The sequence below is a fragment of the Typopeltis vanoorti genome, chromosome 9 (genome assembly GCF_054136105.1).
Source record: "Typopeltis vanoorti isolate ZY-2024b chromosome 9, IOZ_Tvanoo_1.0, whole genome shotgun sequence".
NCBI lineage: Eukaryota > Metazoa > Arthropoda > Arachnida > Uropygi > Thelyphonidae > Typopeltis > Typopeltis vanoorti.
This window is the reverse complement of record NC_143557.1, coordinates 83,595,388-83,612,628: the sequence shown is the minus strand read 5'-3', so window position 1 is coordinate 83,612,628 and position 17,241 is coordinate 83,595,388. Positions and strand designations below refer to the sequence as shown.

The 17,241-nt window shown below is 34.1% G+C and overlaps 1 protein-coding gene across 3 annotated transcripts in view; it reads left to right on the top strand.

Annotated features, from left to right (window-relative positions):
• Nucleotides 1-17,241, top strand: part of SPoCk (secretory pathway calcium atpase) — a 518,064-nt gene that overhangs the window by 180,488 nt on the left and 320,335 nt on the right. For all 3 annotated transcript variants that reach the window (XM_090398525.1, XM_090398527.1, XM_090398526.1), the window contains exons 7-8: nucleotides 7,761-7,910; nucleotides 16,462-16,530. In XM_090398525.1, the coding sequence (XP_090254651.1) occupies nucleotides 7,761-7,910; nucleotides 16,462-16,530 (219 nt within the window). The remainder of the gene's footprint in view (nucleotides 1-7,760; nucleotides 7,911-16,461; nucleotides 16,531-17,241) is intronic.

Here is a 17,241-nt window from a genome sequence, read left to right as displayed (position 1 = left end):
CTGACAACATTTTTGTAACAATTTTTACACAAGCCTTTTTCATGTTCAATTCTTCTGTTAAAATGCATTGAACACTTTCCCTGTCCAAACAAACTTTCTCAGCTACTGCTCGAGCACCCAACTTTCTGTCTTTTTGAATCACATCTCACACTTTTTTAATGTTATCATCAGTAACTGTTGTGCATGGGCGGCCTGGGCGATTATCATCTTTCATGCTTTTTCTGTCTTCCAATAATCATTTGTGGCATTCAAAAATGTGTACACGAGACATGCATTCTTCACCGTAAGCCTCAGTCAATAATTGAAAAGTTTCCAGTGAGGATTTCTTCAGTTTCACAAGAAACTTGATGTTCACTCTTGCACTCCAACGTTTTCTGACAAGGGTAAGAAAACATCTATGTTTGAACATGCATCCACTCGTACGTTGGAGTTGAGCTTTGTCTCTCCCCCTTCCACTCTCCATTCCCAAGCTATAGGGTTAGTCTCGTTTTTTTTTTAGTCGGGCCTCGTATTCTTCATGTATCTGTCTTTAAAACATCAGTAATACCCTAAAAATTGAGTAAAAAGCCAATGACATTATGAAAAGAAGTACTCCTAAACAAAAATAGGCAAAAATAGCCATAAAAATTAATAATTCTCTAACTAATCATACAATGAAAGGAGTAAAAAATATCCTTCAGAACCAAAGAACAAAAATCATTTGAGTTCTTAAAAACAGCTCTCATGAATCTACCAGGTTTAATTTATAAAACATCAAACCTTTTTTTTCCATCAGTGCAGATGTATCTCAAGATTTTGTTGCTACAATTGTGATATAAAAAATAGTGGATGAATTAAAACTCATTGCTTTCCTGCATAGATGACCGAGTAGCTTAGAAATGAACTACTTGACTTGAAATAGAAACACATCCTTTGAAAAAATTATGATGTATAGGCAAGATATTCAGGTTAGATCAGATCACAAACCCTTATCATTTCTAAGTAACATAGAGCAAAAATCAGAGAGTGATATGCTGGGCTTTAGAAGCTTAAGAGGTTTGCTGCATTCATGGAAAACAGAATATATATATATATAGTATCAGACTACTTCTCTAGATCAATCAGAGAGTGAACAAGAAGATATGATTTATTATGAAGTGATCAAAAAAAAAAAAACAAGTTAATTCAATTTCTATTTCATATCGGAATACTGTGAATAATCATGTGAATGAAAAAGTAGAGGAAGTTGTAAAAGCCCCAAAAGAAGAGAAGGATTGGGGGAAAATTTTATGTGGTATTAAAAACCAGAAACCTTCATAAGGATTCTCCTATTGATACAGAATATCTTTGTTTGATAAAGATGAAATTTCATCTTTGAGAGATACATCCATGCCAGGTAGTTTACTTAGTCGTTTTTACTTTTGAGAAGATCCTATAGGTGTCGAACCAGTATTATTTCTCTAATCTTGTAGGATATATGGGTTCTCAAAAAATATTGTAGAGAATTAAAGATTCTGTTGAATAGTTTTACACAGTATTTTAAAAATTTTGTTACCAAATCAGACCTTTCCAGCTTCTTTCTTCAGATATAGTGGGTCCATTACATAATACATAAATTTGTTTTAAGAACTTTCTGTATAATTCTAGTTAGTGTTTTGACTAATTTCTTCAGTTTATGTCCCCATTATACCAGCTTTGCTCATTCTGTTATCTACAGAATATAAGAGAAATTTTGCATGTTTCTTTTAGAAAAGAATCATCATTTAGTAAATATACTTTTAGACACTGGTCCCCTTTAAAGACTCTAAATGTCTCTTTGTAAATAAAAACGTGTTTTAAATCACTTCTTTTATTTAGTTAAGTTGTGTGTGAGAGAGAGATGTAGGTGGGATATACTGTATATTTCTTGAATTATTATTCAAATAAAATACACATTGCTTTGATTAATTATTAATAAATTATTTTTGTAATTAAATCTATTAAATGAAAATCTAAATACGTACTGTTAATGCTTACCATTGTTGATATCTCAGGCTATGGAAGCAAAGCTAATTTCTACAGTGAGTGGGATATTTTTAGATGCATAACACAAGAAAATACTGAAGTAGTAAAATTGCAATAATTATATTTCAGTGAAGTTTTTAGAAGATCTTTGGAAGATGTGTACAGGATACTGTGGTGGTGCTACATGATTAAATTGACATTTTTGCCAACCTCGTGTCATCAGTTTTCCAAATGAATCTGTTGTTTGTCAGAACTTCAAGTTTGGTCAGATTTCACGTTTTGTTTTCTAGTGTACAACTGTGTGTTTCCCTTAGATATTAGTATTCCTTTGGGTCTTTTCTTGGCAAAGAAAATACCTGTTTTGCAACCTTTCGTGTCCCATTCTGTTCATATAATCATGCCACTTCAGATTAGTCCTCTGCTCACATTCTTGAATGCTACCAATGTAAACCTCTAATATGTTCACTTCCAACATGGTTTTGCACAACAGATGTTGTGCAAACATCTGTGCTGTCTGTTCACCTCCCTAATTTTTTCTCAGCACTGTTTTTCTCTGATCTTTCATCAGCTCTCAGATCAATAATAAAGTGAATGTTGTTTTAAACATTGTTTTGTAAACTACTAGTTTAGCGTATTTGCTGATTTCTCTCTTATTCTGTATAAATTTGTTCCACTAGTTACCTACTGTACCAGCTTTTCTTATTCATCATGATTATTAGATTTGTTCTGTGTACTACCTCCAAGGGGTGTACAGAATATTATGATAGTACTACATGATTGAGTTTACATCATTGCCAGCTTCCTATCAACAGTATTGTCTCCAGTATTGTCAGATCTTATATATCAGAATAAATCAGGATAAAAGAAAATAATGATTTTAAACAACGCAGAAGAGATAGATGTAGAAGGAATTTAAATTGTCGACCATTTCAACTACCTTGGAGTGATGATAACAAAAAAAAGATGGGTGTAAAAAAGAGATAAGAAGAATAGCACTAGCTAAAAAAGCAATGACTGATTTAACCAAGATCTGGAAAGACAGGCACATCTCCAAAAAGACAAAAATTAAGCTTGTAGAAAACTTGAGTTTTTTCAATCTTTTTCTATGCTTCTGAGTCTTGAACTATGACAAAAGATGACAGAAGAAGAATTGGGGCGTTCGAGCTCTGGTGCTGGAGAAGATTGTTAAGAGTGTCTTGGGCAGAAAAGAGAACAAACAAAAGTATTCTAGAAGAACTGAATATCCACACAAGACTGATAAACATAATTGAAAAGAGAATACTGCAATATTTTGGACACATGTAGAAGGGAAGGCAACTGCCTAGAAAAAGTAATCATCCAAGGTAAACCATGTGGGAAAAGAAAAAGAGGAAAATCCCCCCAACAGGTGGATTGACCAGATATCAAGAATCACTGAACTTAAACTAGAACAAGCAATAAGAGAGGCACAGGAAAAAAAGAAATGGCAAAGCATCATCAGGAAGGTCACGAGTCCTCAGACATGAGGAGATCCGAGAGAGACATATCAGTCTTCTGAGACGTTATTAAGCCACCTAGATATCGATCTTTTTCCTACCATCCTGATATCTTAAGCTTTCCTCTCATGTTTAAGCAACACTACCTTAGCTTAGCTCTCCTCCGTTCCTGTCCTTCTCGTCCATCCTAGGACCAGTTGAGTCCCATCTTGATGAGGATTACTGGTGTATTAATGCAGCCAATTCGCCACTCCTTTGCTGCATCCCCTGAGGGCGATGTTCATGAATGTAATCGGTGTGTGTTCATGGGGCCAGTTTGAAAAACTCCAGTTAAACTGGGGGGGAGGGGGGATCTTGCTATCCATGCCCAAGAATGGCTAACTTGGCTATGGCTGAGGAAGATCCTTGAGCTGCTCACGTCATCAATGGGAATCGAACCTAGGACACTCCTTCCCCAGGCATATGGTTGCGAAGCGCATAGCCACTAGGCTTACCGCACGGATTAGACTTAAACAAGCCAAGTTCCTTTCTAAGGATTCTCATATCTGTTCTTTAGTCTTTGGTCAACCATTTTATTTCTAACAGAACTCTCAAATACATAAGTTAAATTTGGTTTAAGAACTTTCTGCATAATTCTAGTTAGTGTTTTGACTAATTTCTGCAGTTAATGTCCCCACCATACTAGTTTTGCTTATTCTGTTATCTATTTCCATATTTAGTTTGTCATCTCACTAAAAATTATGCCTGTAATGACTCACTACAGTAAAACATCATTATAACCCACTAGTTAACTGCAACAACTATAAAAAATTTCCATCCAAATCTGCATAGGTACAGTGCTCACTATAACAGACTGTTTTTCTGGTCTCTACAGATTTGTTATAGTGCAAGTTGACTGTATTTGTTCTGTAGATTCTCAATTTAGAATGCATTTGTTTTCCATGTTCCTGCCTGTCTTCATGATATAGGGTGGCCATAAAATAACTTTTCCTCTTTGGAGGCATCTGTAGCTAAAACCAATAAATGGAATGAGACCAAATTTTATATTGAGACTTTTGAAGGCATGGGGAGATGATTTCCGTGAAAAAAAAAAAAAAGATTTAGTACCAAAAGTCGTTGATATGGGAAATTTAGGCACTGGCAGAGCTGAAAACAAGTGGATAATTACATTAAAGGCAGATAAAATGGAATAATAACATTTCGACAGTGTAAGCAACAATGATAATAAGAATAATAATAATTAAACTAAAACAACAACTTGCAAGAGAGACAGAAATTAATGTAGTGATCGAACTCACAGGAAATAATATTTTATTCATCAGAATTGGGGTCCTCTGGACCAAATACATGATTTTCAGTGTGCTGACCTTTCTTGTGTACAACAAATTGCATCCGGTATGCGACATGCTCTACAGCTGAGCATAAGGAGTCAGATTGGATGTTCATAACAGCCTGTTTTATGTTCTCTTTCAAGACATGCAAGTTGGGAACGCCACCAACATACACAACGGATTTCAAATACCCCCACAGCCAAAAGTTTCATGGAGTGATGTCCAGGGATCGAGGCAGCCATTCCGTTGGAAAGAGCTGACTGATAACCCTCTCAATACTGAAATGTTGGCGTAAAAGGAGCTGTACTGAACGTTCAACGTGTGGCTGTGCTCCAACCTCCATAAAAATTATGGAGTCCAAACACTGTCTTTGCTGCAATGCAGGAATGACGAAATTTTCCAGCATTTGTCGATAAATCTATCCAGTAATGGAGCAGGTTACAGGACCTGTAGGGGTAAATACGCTCCAAGAAGTATGGTCCTATTATTAAATCGGCTGTGAAGCCGATTTAATAATAGGACCACACGGTTACTTTTGGAGAATGCAGTGGTACTTGCTCGATCGCTTTGGGATGTTCAGATGCCCAAATTCTGCAATTGTGAGTGTTGACCGACCCATGCAGATAAAAATGAGCCTCATCACCCCACAATATTCGCCAAGGCCAGTCATTGTCGACCTCCATTCGGGCAAGAAACATTAGCATAAAGGTCATGCGCTTATCATAATCTGCGATAGTTAGTGCTTGCACGACTGAACTTATATGGATAGAAGTGAAGCATTTTCCATAAGATTTTCCAGGCTGTACCATAAGCCATATCAAGTTTGCGAGCTATGGCACGAGCGCTTGGACCAGTATTGGTCCCTGTGTTATCGAACACCGCAGTAGCAACGTCCTTTACTGTCTCTGATTTTACTTTACTGGCACTGATTTCCTTCCTCTGCCAGGTCTAACCCCTAGTGATCTAGTTTCTTCAAACTTCTTAATCATAGCTCTCAGTGCTACAGCTGACATTATATTCTATATGCAGGTTATGAAGCCTTCTAAATTCCTGAAGGGCAGCTACAGCATTGCATTGTTTAAGGTAAAACAACTTAACAAATAAAGCACGCTGAGGCAAGGTAAGACGCATATTGAGCACAATTCGTCAGTCATTCAAATAACTGCCTGAACATTCCCAATCCCTTTTTAAGTGGAATTGGTGGTGCTACTGTCACATACACACAGTAAAATTTGCATAATCCTTTTTACCTCCATTTACTGCAAATATCTGACTGCATTCGGCTTCCCCAGCGCCAAAAATTCCTCTATTGGCAACTTTTGGTACTAAATCTTTTTTTCATGGAATTAATCTCCCCACACCTTCGAAAGTCTCAATATAAAATGCTATCTCATTCCATGTATTAGTTTTAGCTACAGATACCTCCAAAGAGGGAAAGTTAATTTATGGCCACCTTGTATTTCTTTTTTAATACTGATATCTATTTAAAAAAAGTCTAGCAATTATTCAATTTATTTAGCATTACGTTTTCTACTAAATTTAAGAGTATAATGTCATCTACATAAAATAAAGAACCAAGATTAACATTTCTAATTTTAATATTAGGTTTACTTGACATTTTTTTTATTTTTATTATATGATCTATATAGATGATGAATGGCAATGGAGATAGTGTGCACCCTGGTCTTAATCCTGCTTGTACACAAACCATCTTCCTGTACCTCCTTCAGTTTTGCATGCTGACTTACACCATGCACCCTATTTACAGAATGCAGTTTTAGTGTGTTTGAATAGCTTATCATGCATTTTCCAGATCTACAAAACTTGAATTTAAATTATATTTCCATAATTTGTCAACTCTTTGTCTTAGAAGTAAAATTTTATCCTGACAATCCATGTTTGGCAAACCAACTTTTTTTTTTTTTTCACCAAGCTCCCTCTTGTATATTTTTTCTTATCCCCCTTTCAGGTATGCTTGTATAAATCTTACCTGGAATGTTCAGCAGGGAAATTTCTCTATAATTCTTGCATCCACTTTTATTTCCTTTTTTACAGATGGATACTATGAGATTTCTACTCTAATCATCTAGAGTAGAGCCCTCATGGCATTTTCTTTCTCTTGTATTAATGTGTACTTCTGAATGCATTCCTCTTTAATATTTTTTATTATTGCTTTGTCACTGCTAATGTCAGTTAGCAATCTTTCTAATTAATTTCTTTAGTCAAATATTTGTATCTTAAAGTATTAGTGTAAAAGACCACATCACAGATGATAATCTGTGATGTCTTTCCTCGGTATTCTTTCCTCATTTCTAAACTTTTTCCAACAGGTTTTAGAATATTTTGCCTTCATTGATATTTATTTTCTGTATTCTTAGCAGTCTTCAGTGACCTTTTGTTTAAATACAGGCTTTCTTACATTTCTCTCACTCTCTCTCTCTCTCTCTCTCTCTCTGGCATATCTGCTGACAGACTAGCAAAGAACTTATGATATATATTTTTCTCTCCCAGGAATACCTTTTTAAATTTTCAAGTTCAAAATGATGTTCTGATTTCTCTATTCTTACAAACAGCTTCACCATATACCATCTGATTCATTTAACTTTTTTGTCATAATTTGCCATTGTTTCTTCAAGTTTTGGTTCTTTTTTTTTCAAAATGTTTAAATTTTGTTTTTTTCTACTGATATATATTCGCGTCCACAGTTTACTTCTGAAACCTGACTTTCTGGTAAAACTTTCATAGTTTTTGTATATGTTTCTTTTCAGTAGAATAGTTATTTTGTTCTGCTTTTAACTAAACGATCAGATAAGATCTCTTTGCACTTTTGTATCTTGAACTAGTATAAAGATATCACTATAAATATTAACATTAGTCAATAAAAGCTTATTGTTTATTTATTTTTTTGTTCTGTCCATTTTAATTTAGGAAGATATACTTTATTTAATGTTTTTTTTTTCTTTTTTTTCAGGCAGTTGATTTAGCTATAGATGAGAGTAGTTTTACTGGAGAAACAGAGCCATCAACTAAGGTTATCACAGCATTAGAAAAAGCAAATGGAATAACCAGTCGTTATAATATAGCTTTTATGGGAACATTAGTTCGATGTGGTAATGGTAAAGTATGTTGCATTTTATATCCCATGCTGCATTTTTTTTTAATATATGCCTAAGTCATTTAAAATCTTATCAGAAAAATGACAAGAATGAAAAATCATAATAATAAATCATGTATGAAATTTACTCAGATCAAATTTAAAGACAAGATGTTTTAATTTTGTTTGTTTTAATATATATTAAAAACAAGACAGTATCTTTAATATACTGATGTTTTTAATGTTTTTGTCCTTTAGCAACACTATTTGATAGGTAAAAATCCATCACATTTGAAGTTCCTAGTACATAGTAAATTATTTATTTTTTAAAACTTTAGTTTGAACTGTTTATAGTTCAAGACAAATTTTCTGTTGAGCTTGTGCTGATATTAGTGTGTGATATTTGAATTTTGGGATCATATCTACATGAGATAGTGTTCATATATGTATTGACAGATTATAGTGGATATGTAAATGTATGGTTAGTTCACGTACATACATGTAATATTTATTATTGATGAAAAGACACTGACCTGTTAATCTATTCATGATGGTTTGCCAGAACATCTCTTACGTGAATGTTTTTTATTATCCCTAAAACACTTCAGACATTTTAAGAGTTGATGGAGTGTAAACATTGGCACATTTTTTACCATACTGATGAAACTTACATGCAGATTCTAACAGCCATTACTTACGGCAGACAGTATGCACACGTGAATTGTATTACTATGTTTTCTAATAAATAGGTTGAACTTAATGCTCATTAGAAGCCCACCAAAACTGCAAGATACTGTACAGTTTTACTACCATGCAACAATTTTAGCAGTAGAGGTAACCCTCGTATAACGTGATACTTATACAATGCAGGTTTTGATGTAACGTGGTGTACAAATTGTAGTAACCCTTTATCTTTTCATATATTTTTCACTGCACGACTTAAAAATCAAATTTTATCTTCGTTAAATTTGTGTCTGCCCGTAGCGTGCATGTAGTTATAAGTAGCGAATTTATATTAGGGGAAATATCCTTTAGCATGCATGTATACATCAATTGTTTACCATATAAAGTCTTTATTGTTGAAAATTGTCTTCGTTTTCTGCCAGGAAAGCGCATTAAAAATCATAAGTATGTTAATCTCAAGCTGAGCACTTTATTTTCTGTTGAGTTACATACATCATTAATATGTAATGCTTTTTTTTTTTATGTAAAAATTTTATTTTTATATAAAATGGCCACTAAAACTGCAACAAAAGGGGAAAAAATCAACATTGAAAGAAAATTCATTTCTCTTGAAGAAAAAATTAAAATCTTGGATCGGTTGAAAATGGAGAAAAACCATTAGTTGTTGCAAGGACTTTGGGTTTAAATGAATCAACAATTCGAACAATCAAACAAAATGAACATAAAATCCAAGAAAGTGTTATTGCTGGGTCCGTGGTAAAGAGCAAAGTGAGTTGCTCGTGTACATGATATTCTACTGGAAAAAATGGAGAAATCTCTAATGATTTGGATAGAGGATTACACTCAAAAGAAAATTCCTTTGGATGGAAATCTTATTAAACAAAAAGCTCTGAAATTGTATAAACATTTAAAAGAACTTGATCAAGATGCTTCAGAATAAAGCTCTCAGCATGGATTTTGTGCCAGTAAGGGTTGATTTGAAAATTTTAAAAAGCAGTTTTCTTTGCATAATTTTAAAATCCAGAGAGAATCAGCATCAGCAGATGTAGACGCTGCCCAGAAATACCCTGGAGAACTTTTAAAAATCATTGAAGAAGGTGGTTATAGTGCAGACCCAGTGTTCATTGCAGATGAATCCAGGGGGGGAAAAAATGCCAAAACGCACCTCTTCTTCTTCACTTTTTCCTTCTATGTGTTAGGCCTATTGGCCTGTTACAGAGATATCTTTAGCCCTTATAAGTTGTACCCATCCTGAGGATAAGGTGACTAGCCCTATGCCTCCCGGTATATTCTATGGCTGTAGCTGCCAAAACGCACCTATATTTCGAAAAATGAAAGATCAGCTCCTGGATTCAAAGTCTCCAAAGATACAATTACTATACTCTTTTGTAGTAATGCATCAGGTGATTACATAACAAAATCAATGTTTATTAACCTATCATCAAATCCTCGTGCTATAAAAGGGCTCGACAAGTCCACCCTACCTGTGTATTGACGGGCTAACAAAGAGGCATTGGTCACACCTAGCATTTTTGAAAATTGTTTTTTCAAGTGTTTTGTACCAGATGTAGAAAGTTACACAAAGAAAAAGAATATTGACTTCAAAATTCTATTAATTTTGATAATGCACCAGGCCGTCCAACAAATTTAAGCCATCCAAATATTAAAATAACTTTTTTTGCAGCCTAATACTACTTCACTTGCTCAACCACTTGACCAAGGAATAATATCAAGATTTAAGTCATATTATATTTGACGAACATTCCAATTAAATTTGGAAAAAATGGAATCTAACCCAAACATAACACTGTCTCAAACATGGATAGAGTTTTCCATGCTTGAGACAGTTTATTATTTATCTTTTATTTTCGTTATTATTTATTTTTCCATTAAGGAATTGCAACCCTCTACACTGAATGCTTGCTAGAAAAAATATGGTTTGAAGCCATTCCGGAACAAAATTTTGTACCTCCAGTAGATGCTGAGCTAAGTCATGTCATAAACGTTGCAGATGCTCTATATGTTGATGACTTCACAATATACTGTCACTCACATAACATGAGGATAATTGAAAGACAACTTCAGCAAGCAATTGATCATGTCTCTCTGTGGGCTCTTAATAATGGGTTTAGGTTTTCAACAGAAAAAATTGTCTGTGTACACTTCTGTTGAAAACGTACTCATCACCCAGATCCTGAACTAAGAATGGGACCTACTGTTATTCCAGTAACTACAGAAACTCCCAAGTTCTTGGGAGTCATTTTTGACAGAAAACTCACATTTCTAGCACACATTCATCTACTAAGAAAAAAGTGCAAAAGAATTTTGAACCTCCTTTGCACTCTATCCTCTACTGGGTGGGGTGCTGATCGAGCTCCATCTTTATCGTGCAGTTATACGTTCAAAGTTGGATTATGGGTCCCAAGTCTATGGTTCGGCAAGACAGAGTAACCTACGATGGTTGGATTCCATCCATCATCAGGGTATACGGATAGCTACTGGTGCCTTTCGCACCTCACCCACTCCAAGTCTCTATGTAGAAGCAAATGAACCGGCTCTATCACTTCAACGGAAACAGTTGTCTCTTAATTACGCCCTAAAAATAAAATCTCTCCCAGATCACCCTGCATGGAATAGTATCTTCTCCCTGCATTGGGAAGCTCAATATCATACACATCAAACTGCTATACATAGTATAATGTTTTTAAACAACAGCTTCACACATGTAAGAAAAAACCAAATAGAATTTATTACTTCCGTATATTTCATTCAATATGACATGAGCTTCATTCAGGAAGAAGGCAGAAGAACTGGTAACAACATTTAAATTCTGAATACAAGAGCAAGTCATACAGCATTGTGTATAATATCACATCTTGGTCACAGCTGTACAGTATGACAAAACACTTTGATTTTAGAGATGTTTGTATAGATCGATATATAATTAATTAATTAAATAAAATTATTTAATTAATTTTATTTATTTAATTAAGTTAACAGCAATGACTTTCCAGAACTTAAGAGATAGTAATACAGCCTGTGTGATTAAGATTAGGACAGTGGCATAGGGCTTCACAATGAATACAAAAAATAGATTATCAGATTTGAACCTTTAGTAGCAACTTGGTTTGGTTTCAGTGAACTCTGTGTAGTGTCAGTAACATGAAAATGAGAAACAAGGCCTGAACTTTCAGAGTCCAAAAAAAACTTTAAAAGGTTTGCTTACGCTTGGATCTGCCGAAACTTTTATAGTTTCTATATATATTCTGCATGAAACTCTTGTAGTTTCTCTAGTTGGCCTTGTAATAATGTTGGATTCAATATCTACTTAATTTGAATAATTTTGCATTGCTGAAATGAAGCCTTTTGGCTCTTTATTTCAGTAATATAATCTTGATGTTCTTGGATTCTAATAGTATCAGAATGACCAGTCCATCAAAAGTGGCAAAGATGACAAAAACAGAGTATTTGATTAACACCAGGCAAGCATAGAGGTGATATTGTATCTTTAATTTATAGTATAACCAAGTGAAAAAAACTTCCAATATCTTTGATAGGCATTCTCGTAGAAAGGCTTAGACATTGGTTATACATGCTTATTAAGTTACTTAAGGAATTACAACGTACAAATGATATAAATTAAAATTAAACTTTAATCTATATTCCAATATTTCGGCAGTAAGTAAAATGGCAACTTCTGGGCTGGTTTGAAGGTATATACAAATTTTATTTATGAAGGATCCTTGTTATTTGTTTCGATGTTCCTTTAAGGTATGCTGATCCTTTTAACATCAGATTGTAATGTGGAAGAGGAAGGATAATTATCAAATATTTTCTGTATCAATGTCTCGCTGTATCCATTAAGTAATAGGGTAAGTTTTATTTTATTTAGTTTTCGAATTTATTTATCGAAGAGACTCAGAAGAACAAATTGTGTGTTAAGTGTACAAGGATAGTGTGAAGAGGCATGGATATATGCTGCCTGTAAAAGATGGCTTCCTGTAAACAGAAAATTCAATATTACCAGTAGAGTTATGATGTATTAAAGTATCCAAAAAGGGAAGACTGTTGTTAGATTCACATTCAGTAGTGAACTTGATGAAGTATATAAGGAGTTAATTTTATCCAGAAATTGAAGTTGTTCAGTTTTAGAGTGAGACCAGATTAGAAAAATAACATCCACAAAACATAAACAAATGTGATATCAAGGAAAAATGGTGTTAGAAATCCGATCCTTTAAATGCTCCATAAAATAATCAGCCAAAGCACTACCATCAATCTGCTGAAATAATTTATTATGCCAAATAAAATAACCAGCATTGATAGTAGACTTGAATAATTTAACAATGTCATCAGAGAAGTCTACTTGTAAAAGCTGAAGAGTTTCTTAAAGTGGTATATTTGTAAAGAGTGAAACCACATCAAAGGAAACCAACATTTCGGAACTCTTGAAGATCTTTAATTTTTTCTTTGAAGTCAAAACTATTTTGATATAAAAGGTGATTTTTCCAGTAACATTTTGTTGTAGTCTTGAAAGATTTTGCTAAATAATAAGTAGGAGATTCTATGCAGTCAACTATTGGAAATAATGGATAACCATATTTTTGTACTTTAGGAAGACTATAAATATGTGAGGGATGAGCATGATGTATCTGCAACTTTTCTGTAGTATTAGCATCTGAAGAATATGTATGAGCTAATACTTTATTCAATTTGTTTGGGTGGCTTTGCATAGGATCTCTGTCCATGAGTATCATTGCATTTCCTTTGTCAGGCTTTGTTATTACATTGTTATTTCTGCATAAATATCACAGAGCCTGCAATTCAGGTAAAGATATATTCGGTGAAGGAGGTTTAGCTTTATACAAAATCTGTGCAATCTCAAACCTTAGCTTGTTAGTGTCATCTGTATGTGATTCCTTAATGCTTTTTTTTTTGTACACCTACCATAAAGTCTAAATGAGGCAAATGACAAGGTGCTATAACAAAATCTGGACCTTGTGACAATACACTTAATTCATCATTGGTAAAAGGACAGTTAGTTAAATTTATGACCCATTTTTCATGGACAGAGTTGGTGGTTGCTGAATGAAAAGACTGCTTCTTTGTTTTCTAATAATTCAGACTTACAAATCAACTTCTGTTTATCATTTAAGTTAGCACATCTGTCTGAATTAAAGAGAAATTCTACAGATTAAGTGAAAATGTTCAGAACTAATATTATTCTGTAGTATAGATTCAAGTTCAGAAATGTTATTAGAAAAGAAGAGCTTCTTAACATAATGTATTCTTTCAGAGTGTTAGTCCTTGCTGGCTCTTTGGTAAATATTATGAACAGAGCAAGATTTAATAGTCTACTTCATTTTGATAAAATTGGGAATTAAACCAGCATTACGACATCACTTTAGAAACACAAGTTAGTTACACAAGTGTGATCTCTTTAGATGTAGCTTACTAAAATTTCTGACTAAAATTTCGACCCCAAGTAATGTTCACTGTAAAGTAAGTTATGAAATGTTTAATAGAGACGTGCGTTAGTCATAGTATAATGGTTTAAATAATGACTTCACACATGTAAGAGAAAAATAATTGATTTATACATTTTGCTTCCTTGCAGGTAAAGACCAAGTGATCACTCTCATCACTTGGTGGCATTGTGGTCATCTTGGCTATGGACAAATTCTCTGATGCAGTTACTTGATCTAGCACTCTCAGACACTTAGTACATTCCATCACATGCTGCCTCAGATAATTATCCCTTAGTAACTGCATAAATTCCATTTCCTTCCTTCAACGTGTCCTTTCCTCCTTCCAGTCTATGTTCCCATAATAATTACCCACCCTCAATTCATTGAGCTTATTTGCTGATGCATACTATCCTCATCCTTCACATCCCTAGGTGTATAGCAGCAACCATCTGTATATTTTGTCCTTCTGGCTTCTATCTCACAACAAATGGCCTCAGATTTCACAGACCTGCAGTTGAACTCCTACTCTCTTTGGTTGTTTATTGGGAATCATCAACAATACCCCTCCCATTTTTTTCTCTCTATCCTCCCTAAAAAAAAATACTATGTCTTTCACATTCTCTTCCCAGTCACTATATTCTTCTGTCTCAATAATGCCAATAACCTTTGGCCAAGATGAAATGCCCAAAATTCCTTCCCTTTGTTCTGAATGCACCTGGCATCAATGTATATAAAGTGCAATAGCCCTCTAGGCCCACTGCTGTCCTTATGCTTTATACTAACTATCCCATTCTGGCTTCATGCCAGCAGTACTAATTGAGGCATTTTTTGCACATTCTTACACACAACTGCCTCACTGGCATCTGTATACTCACTTAGTGACTTTCCCCATAAAAGCTTTAGTTTTTCTGATTTTGCACGTTAAATCTCACTTCAATCAACACTTTTTTCAGACACCGAACACCAACTCCATTCAAATGCAATCGATCCACCTTGTATAAGACTTTTCATTTGTCAAACTCACTCCACACATCCATAACCTCCATAATCATTCCTCCTGCATAGCTCATGACTCGTTTACTATTATGACTCTTCATCTCAACTTAGCTCTGTAATACCGTGACAACTGACTCTGTATTGTAATTCCTTCAGTCTTTTCTTTTGCTACTTTCAATAACTCTTACTTGTACTTGTTCATACCATTGTCTCCTTTTAAATCATTTGTTCCATCCAAAACTACCAACTCTTTTACTTTACCCTTTTGCATTTGAATAGGCTTGCTAATATCATTAATCTTTGCACCCAGTAGTCACAATTTCATTGATCTTTTCAAGCACACTTCTTATAATAGAATTGCTATACTAGACTTTCTCTTTAATTTTTTTTTTTTCCTCTTAATCAAGCATTCCTTTCTTTTTTGCACACCTCATTCTTTCTGTTCTTAACTGAACCACTTGCCAAGCATTTCTGCATTCACTCTAACTCATACTTCATCCTGTGTAGCATTCTGCATAACCTTGCTATCTCTCTCAATCCTATCTTCTGCTATACAGTCACGCACATTGTTGCACATAATCATATACTGCTTCAATCTCTCGACTTAACCCATAGTACTGACACTCACTTTTTATTATTTTCAACACACCTTTCACCACTCTTGCTTTTGAACCAAAGTCCATTCACTTGCAGTAACAAGTATATTTCACAGACGTTGCATTGAATGAAATCCATATAGCTGAATTTCTTGAACATTGATGCTTTGGACACTATTGTTCTGCTTTGTGTCAGTGCCATGCTTTGTAACTTACCCTGCAAAATAACTTATATTTAAGAACAAGTGTCTGATTAACATCACAATATTTCTAATACAATTTTTATCAGAATCACTGGTTTTTCTAAAATAAGCAGCTTAGCTTTCAAAGCTTTCTAAACACAGCAAACACTACGAGTCACCACCTATAGTGCAACACCTCAGCCATTATAGCATTTTATCATATTGGATTATCATATTTGAGTGTTTTGGTATTTAATCTAATGCACGGTTCAGTTTGATCTTCTGTCCCAATTTGCCATAGTATCCATATGAATAATTTTTAACAAGGTGCACCATGGGGAAGGCAAGGGTCAGAAACTTGGTTGATTCTCTGCATTCTTAGCACACTATATGGAGGTCTTCCACCAGTCACCTATCTCTGACCTTAAACAACATGTACAAAATTTTGTACAGTGTAACTGGGGTGATAACAAATGCTGCTACTATATCAGAATGCTCTTGCAAAAGAAGACCATTTTATCATTGTGTACTGTCATTTCTCTTTGGTTTTAACAGAAAGGATTTAAAAAACATTTCTTATTAAATGCCATATTGTAGGGTATGGTTTTATGTATTTTTATAATTTTATTTTATATATCTTTTTATAATTTAGGGCATTGTAATCAGTACAGGAGAGAAATCTGAATTTGGAGAAATCTTCAAAATGATGCAGGCTGAAGAAGTAAGTATTAATGGAAAAATAAAAGTAGATTTATTTCAGTGAAAAGGATGCTGTTATTATTATTTAAATGTTAGCTTTTGTTTATACTTATTAATGAATTTATTTGGAATTAGGATAACCCAAATATTCTTGTTTAGTTATGGATAATGAATAAATTTATCAGTGGTAAAACTCAAAAAATTCAAATGCTTCTGGCTGTAATTGTCCTTTAAATTTGGTAGTACTATAAACTATTGAAGACTTTTTCTCAAAATATATATTCTGGAACACCTCTAGTATCCATGTTATATTCAGCAGGCATCATTTCTTACATATATTGATAAAGCAGCTGTCAGAATATGTGTATTCACTCCATTCCTTCCCCCAAAGTAGATAACTCAGCCTACAAATCTGCCTTTATTTCATTGCCTTCATTTCATTAAAGTTACTGTTTTTATGATGAAAGCACCAATAAATATTTTACCACTCCGTAGCAAATATCATTGCATGTGTCACCACTTTTGAACGTATACTCTGAAGGTGTTCACCACTTTTTGGACTTGTACTATGAAAGTGTTTGTATTGGCTTGTTTAGTTTTTCTGGACATTTTCATGACATTTAATTAGGTATAGATTTTTGGTCTGCTGAGAAAACTGCTATCCTGTGGGTTGCCTTTCCATCTCTTGTAATTGGTTGATGATTTTATGCTTTTGCTCCTTCTCCATGTAGTA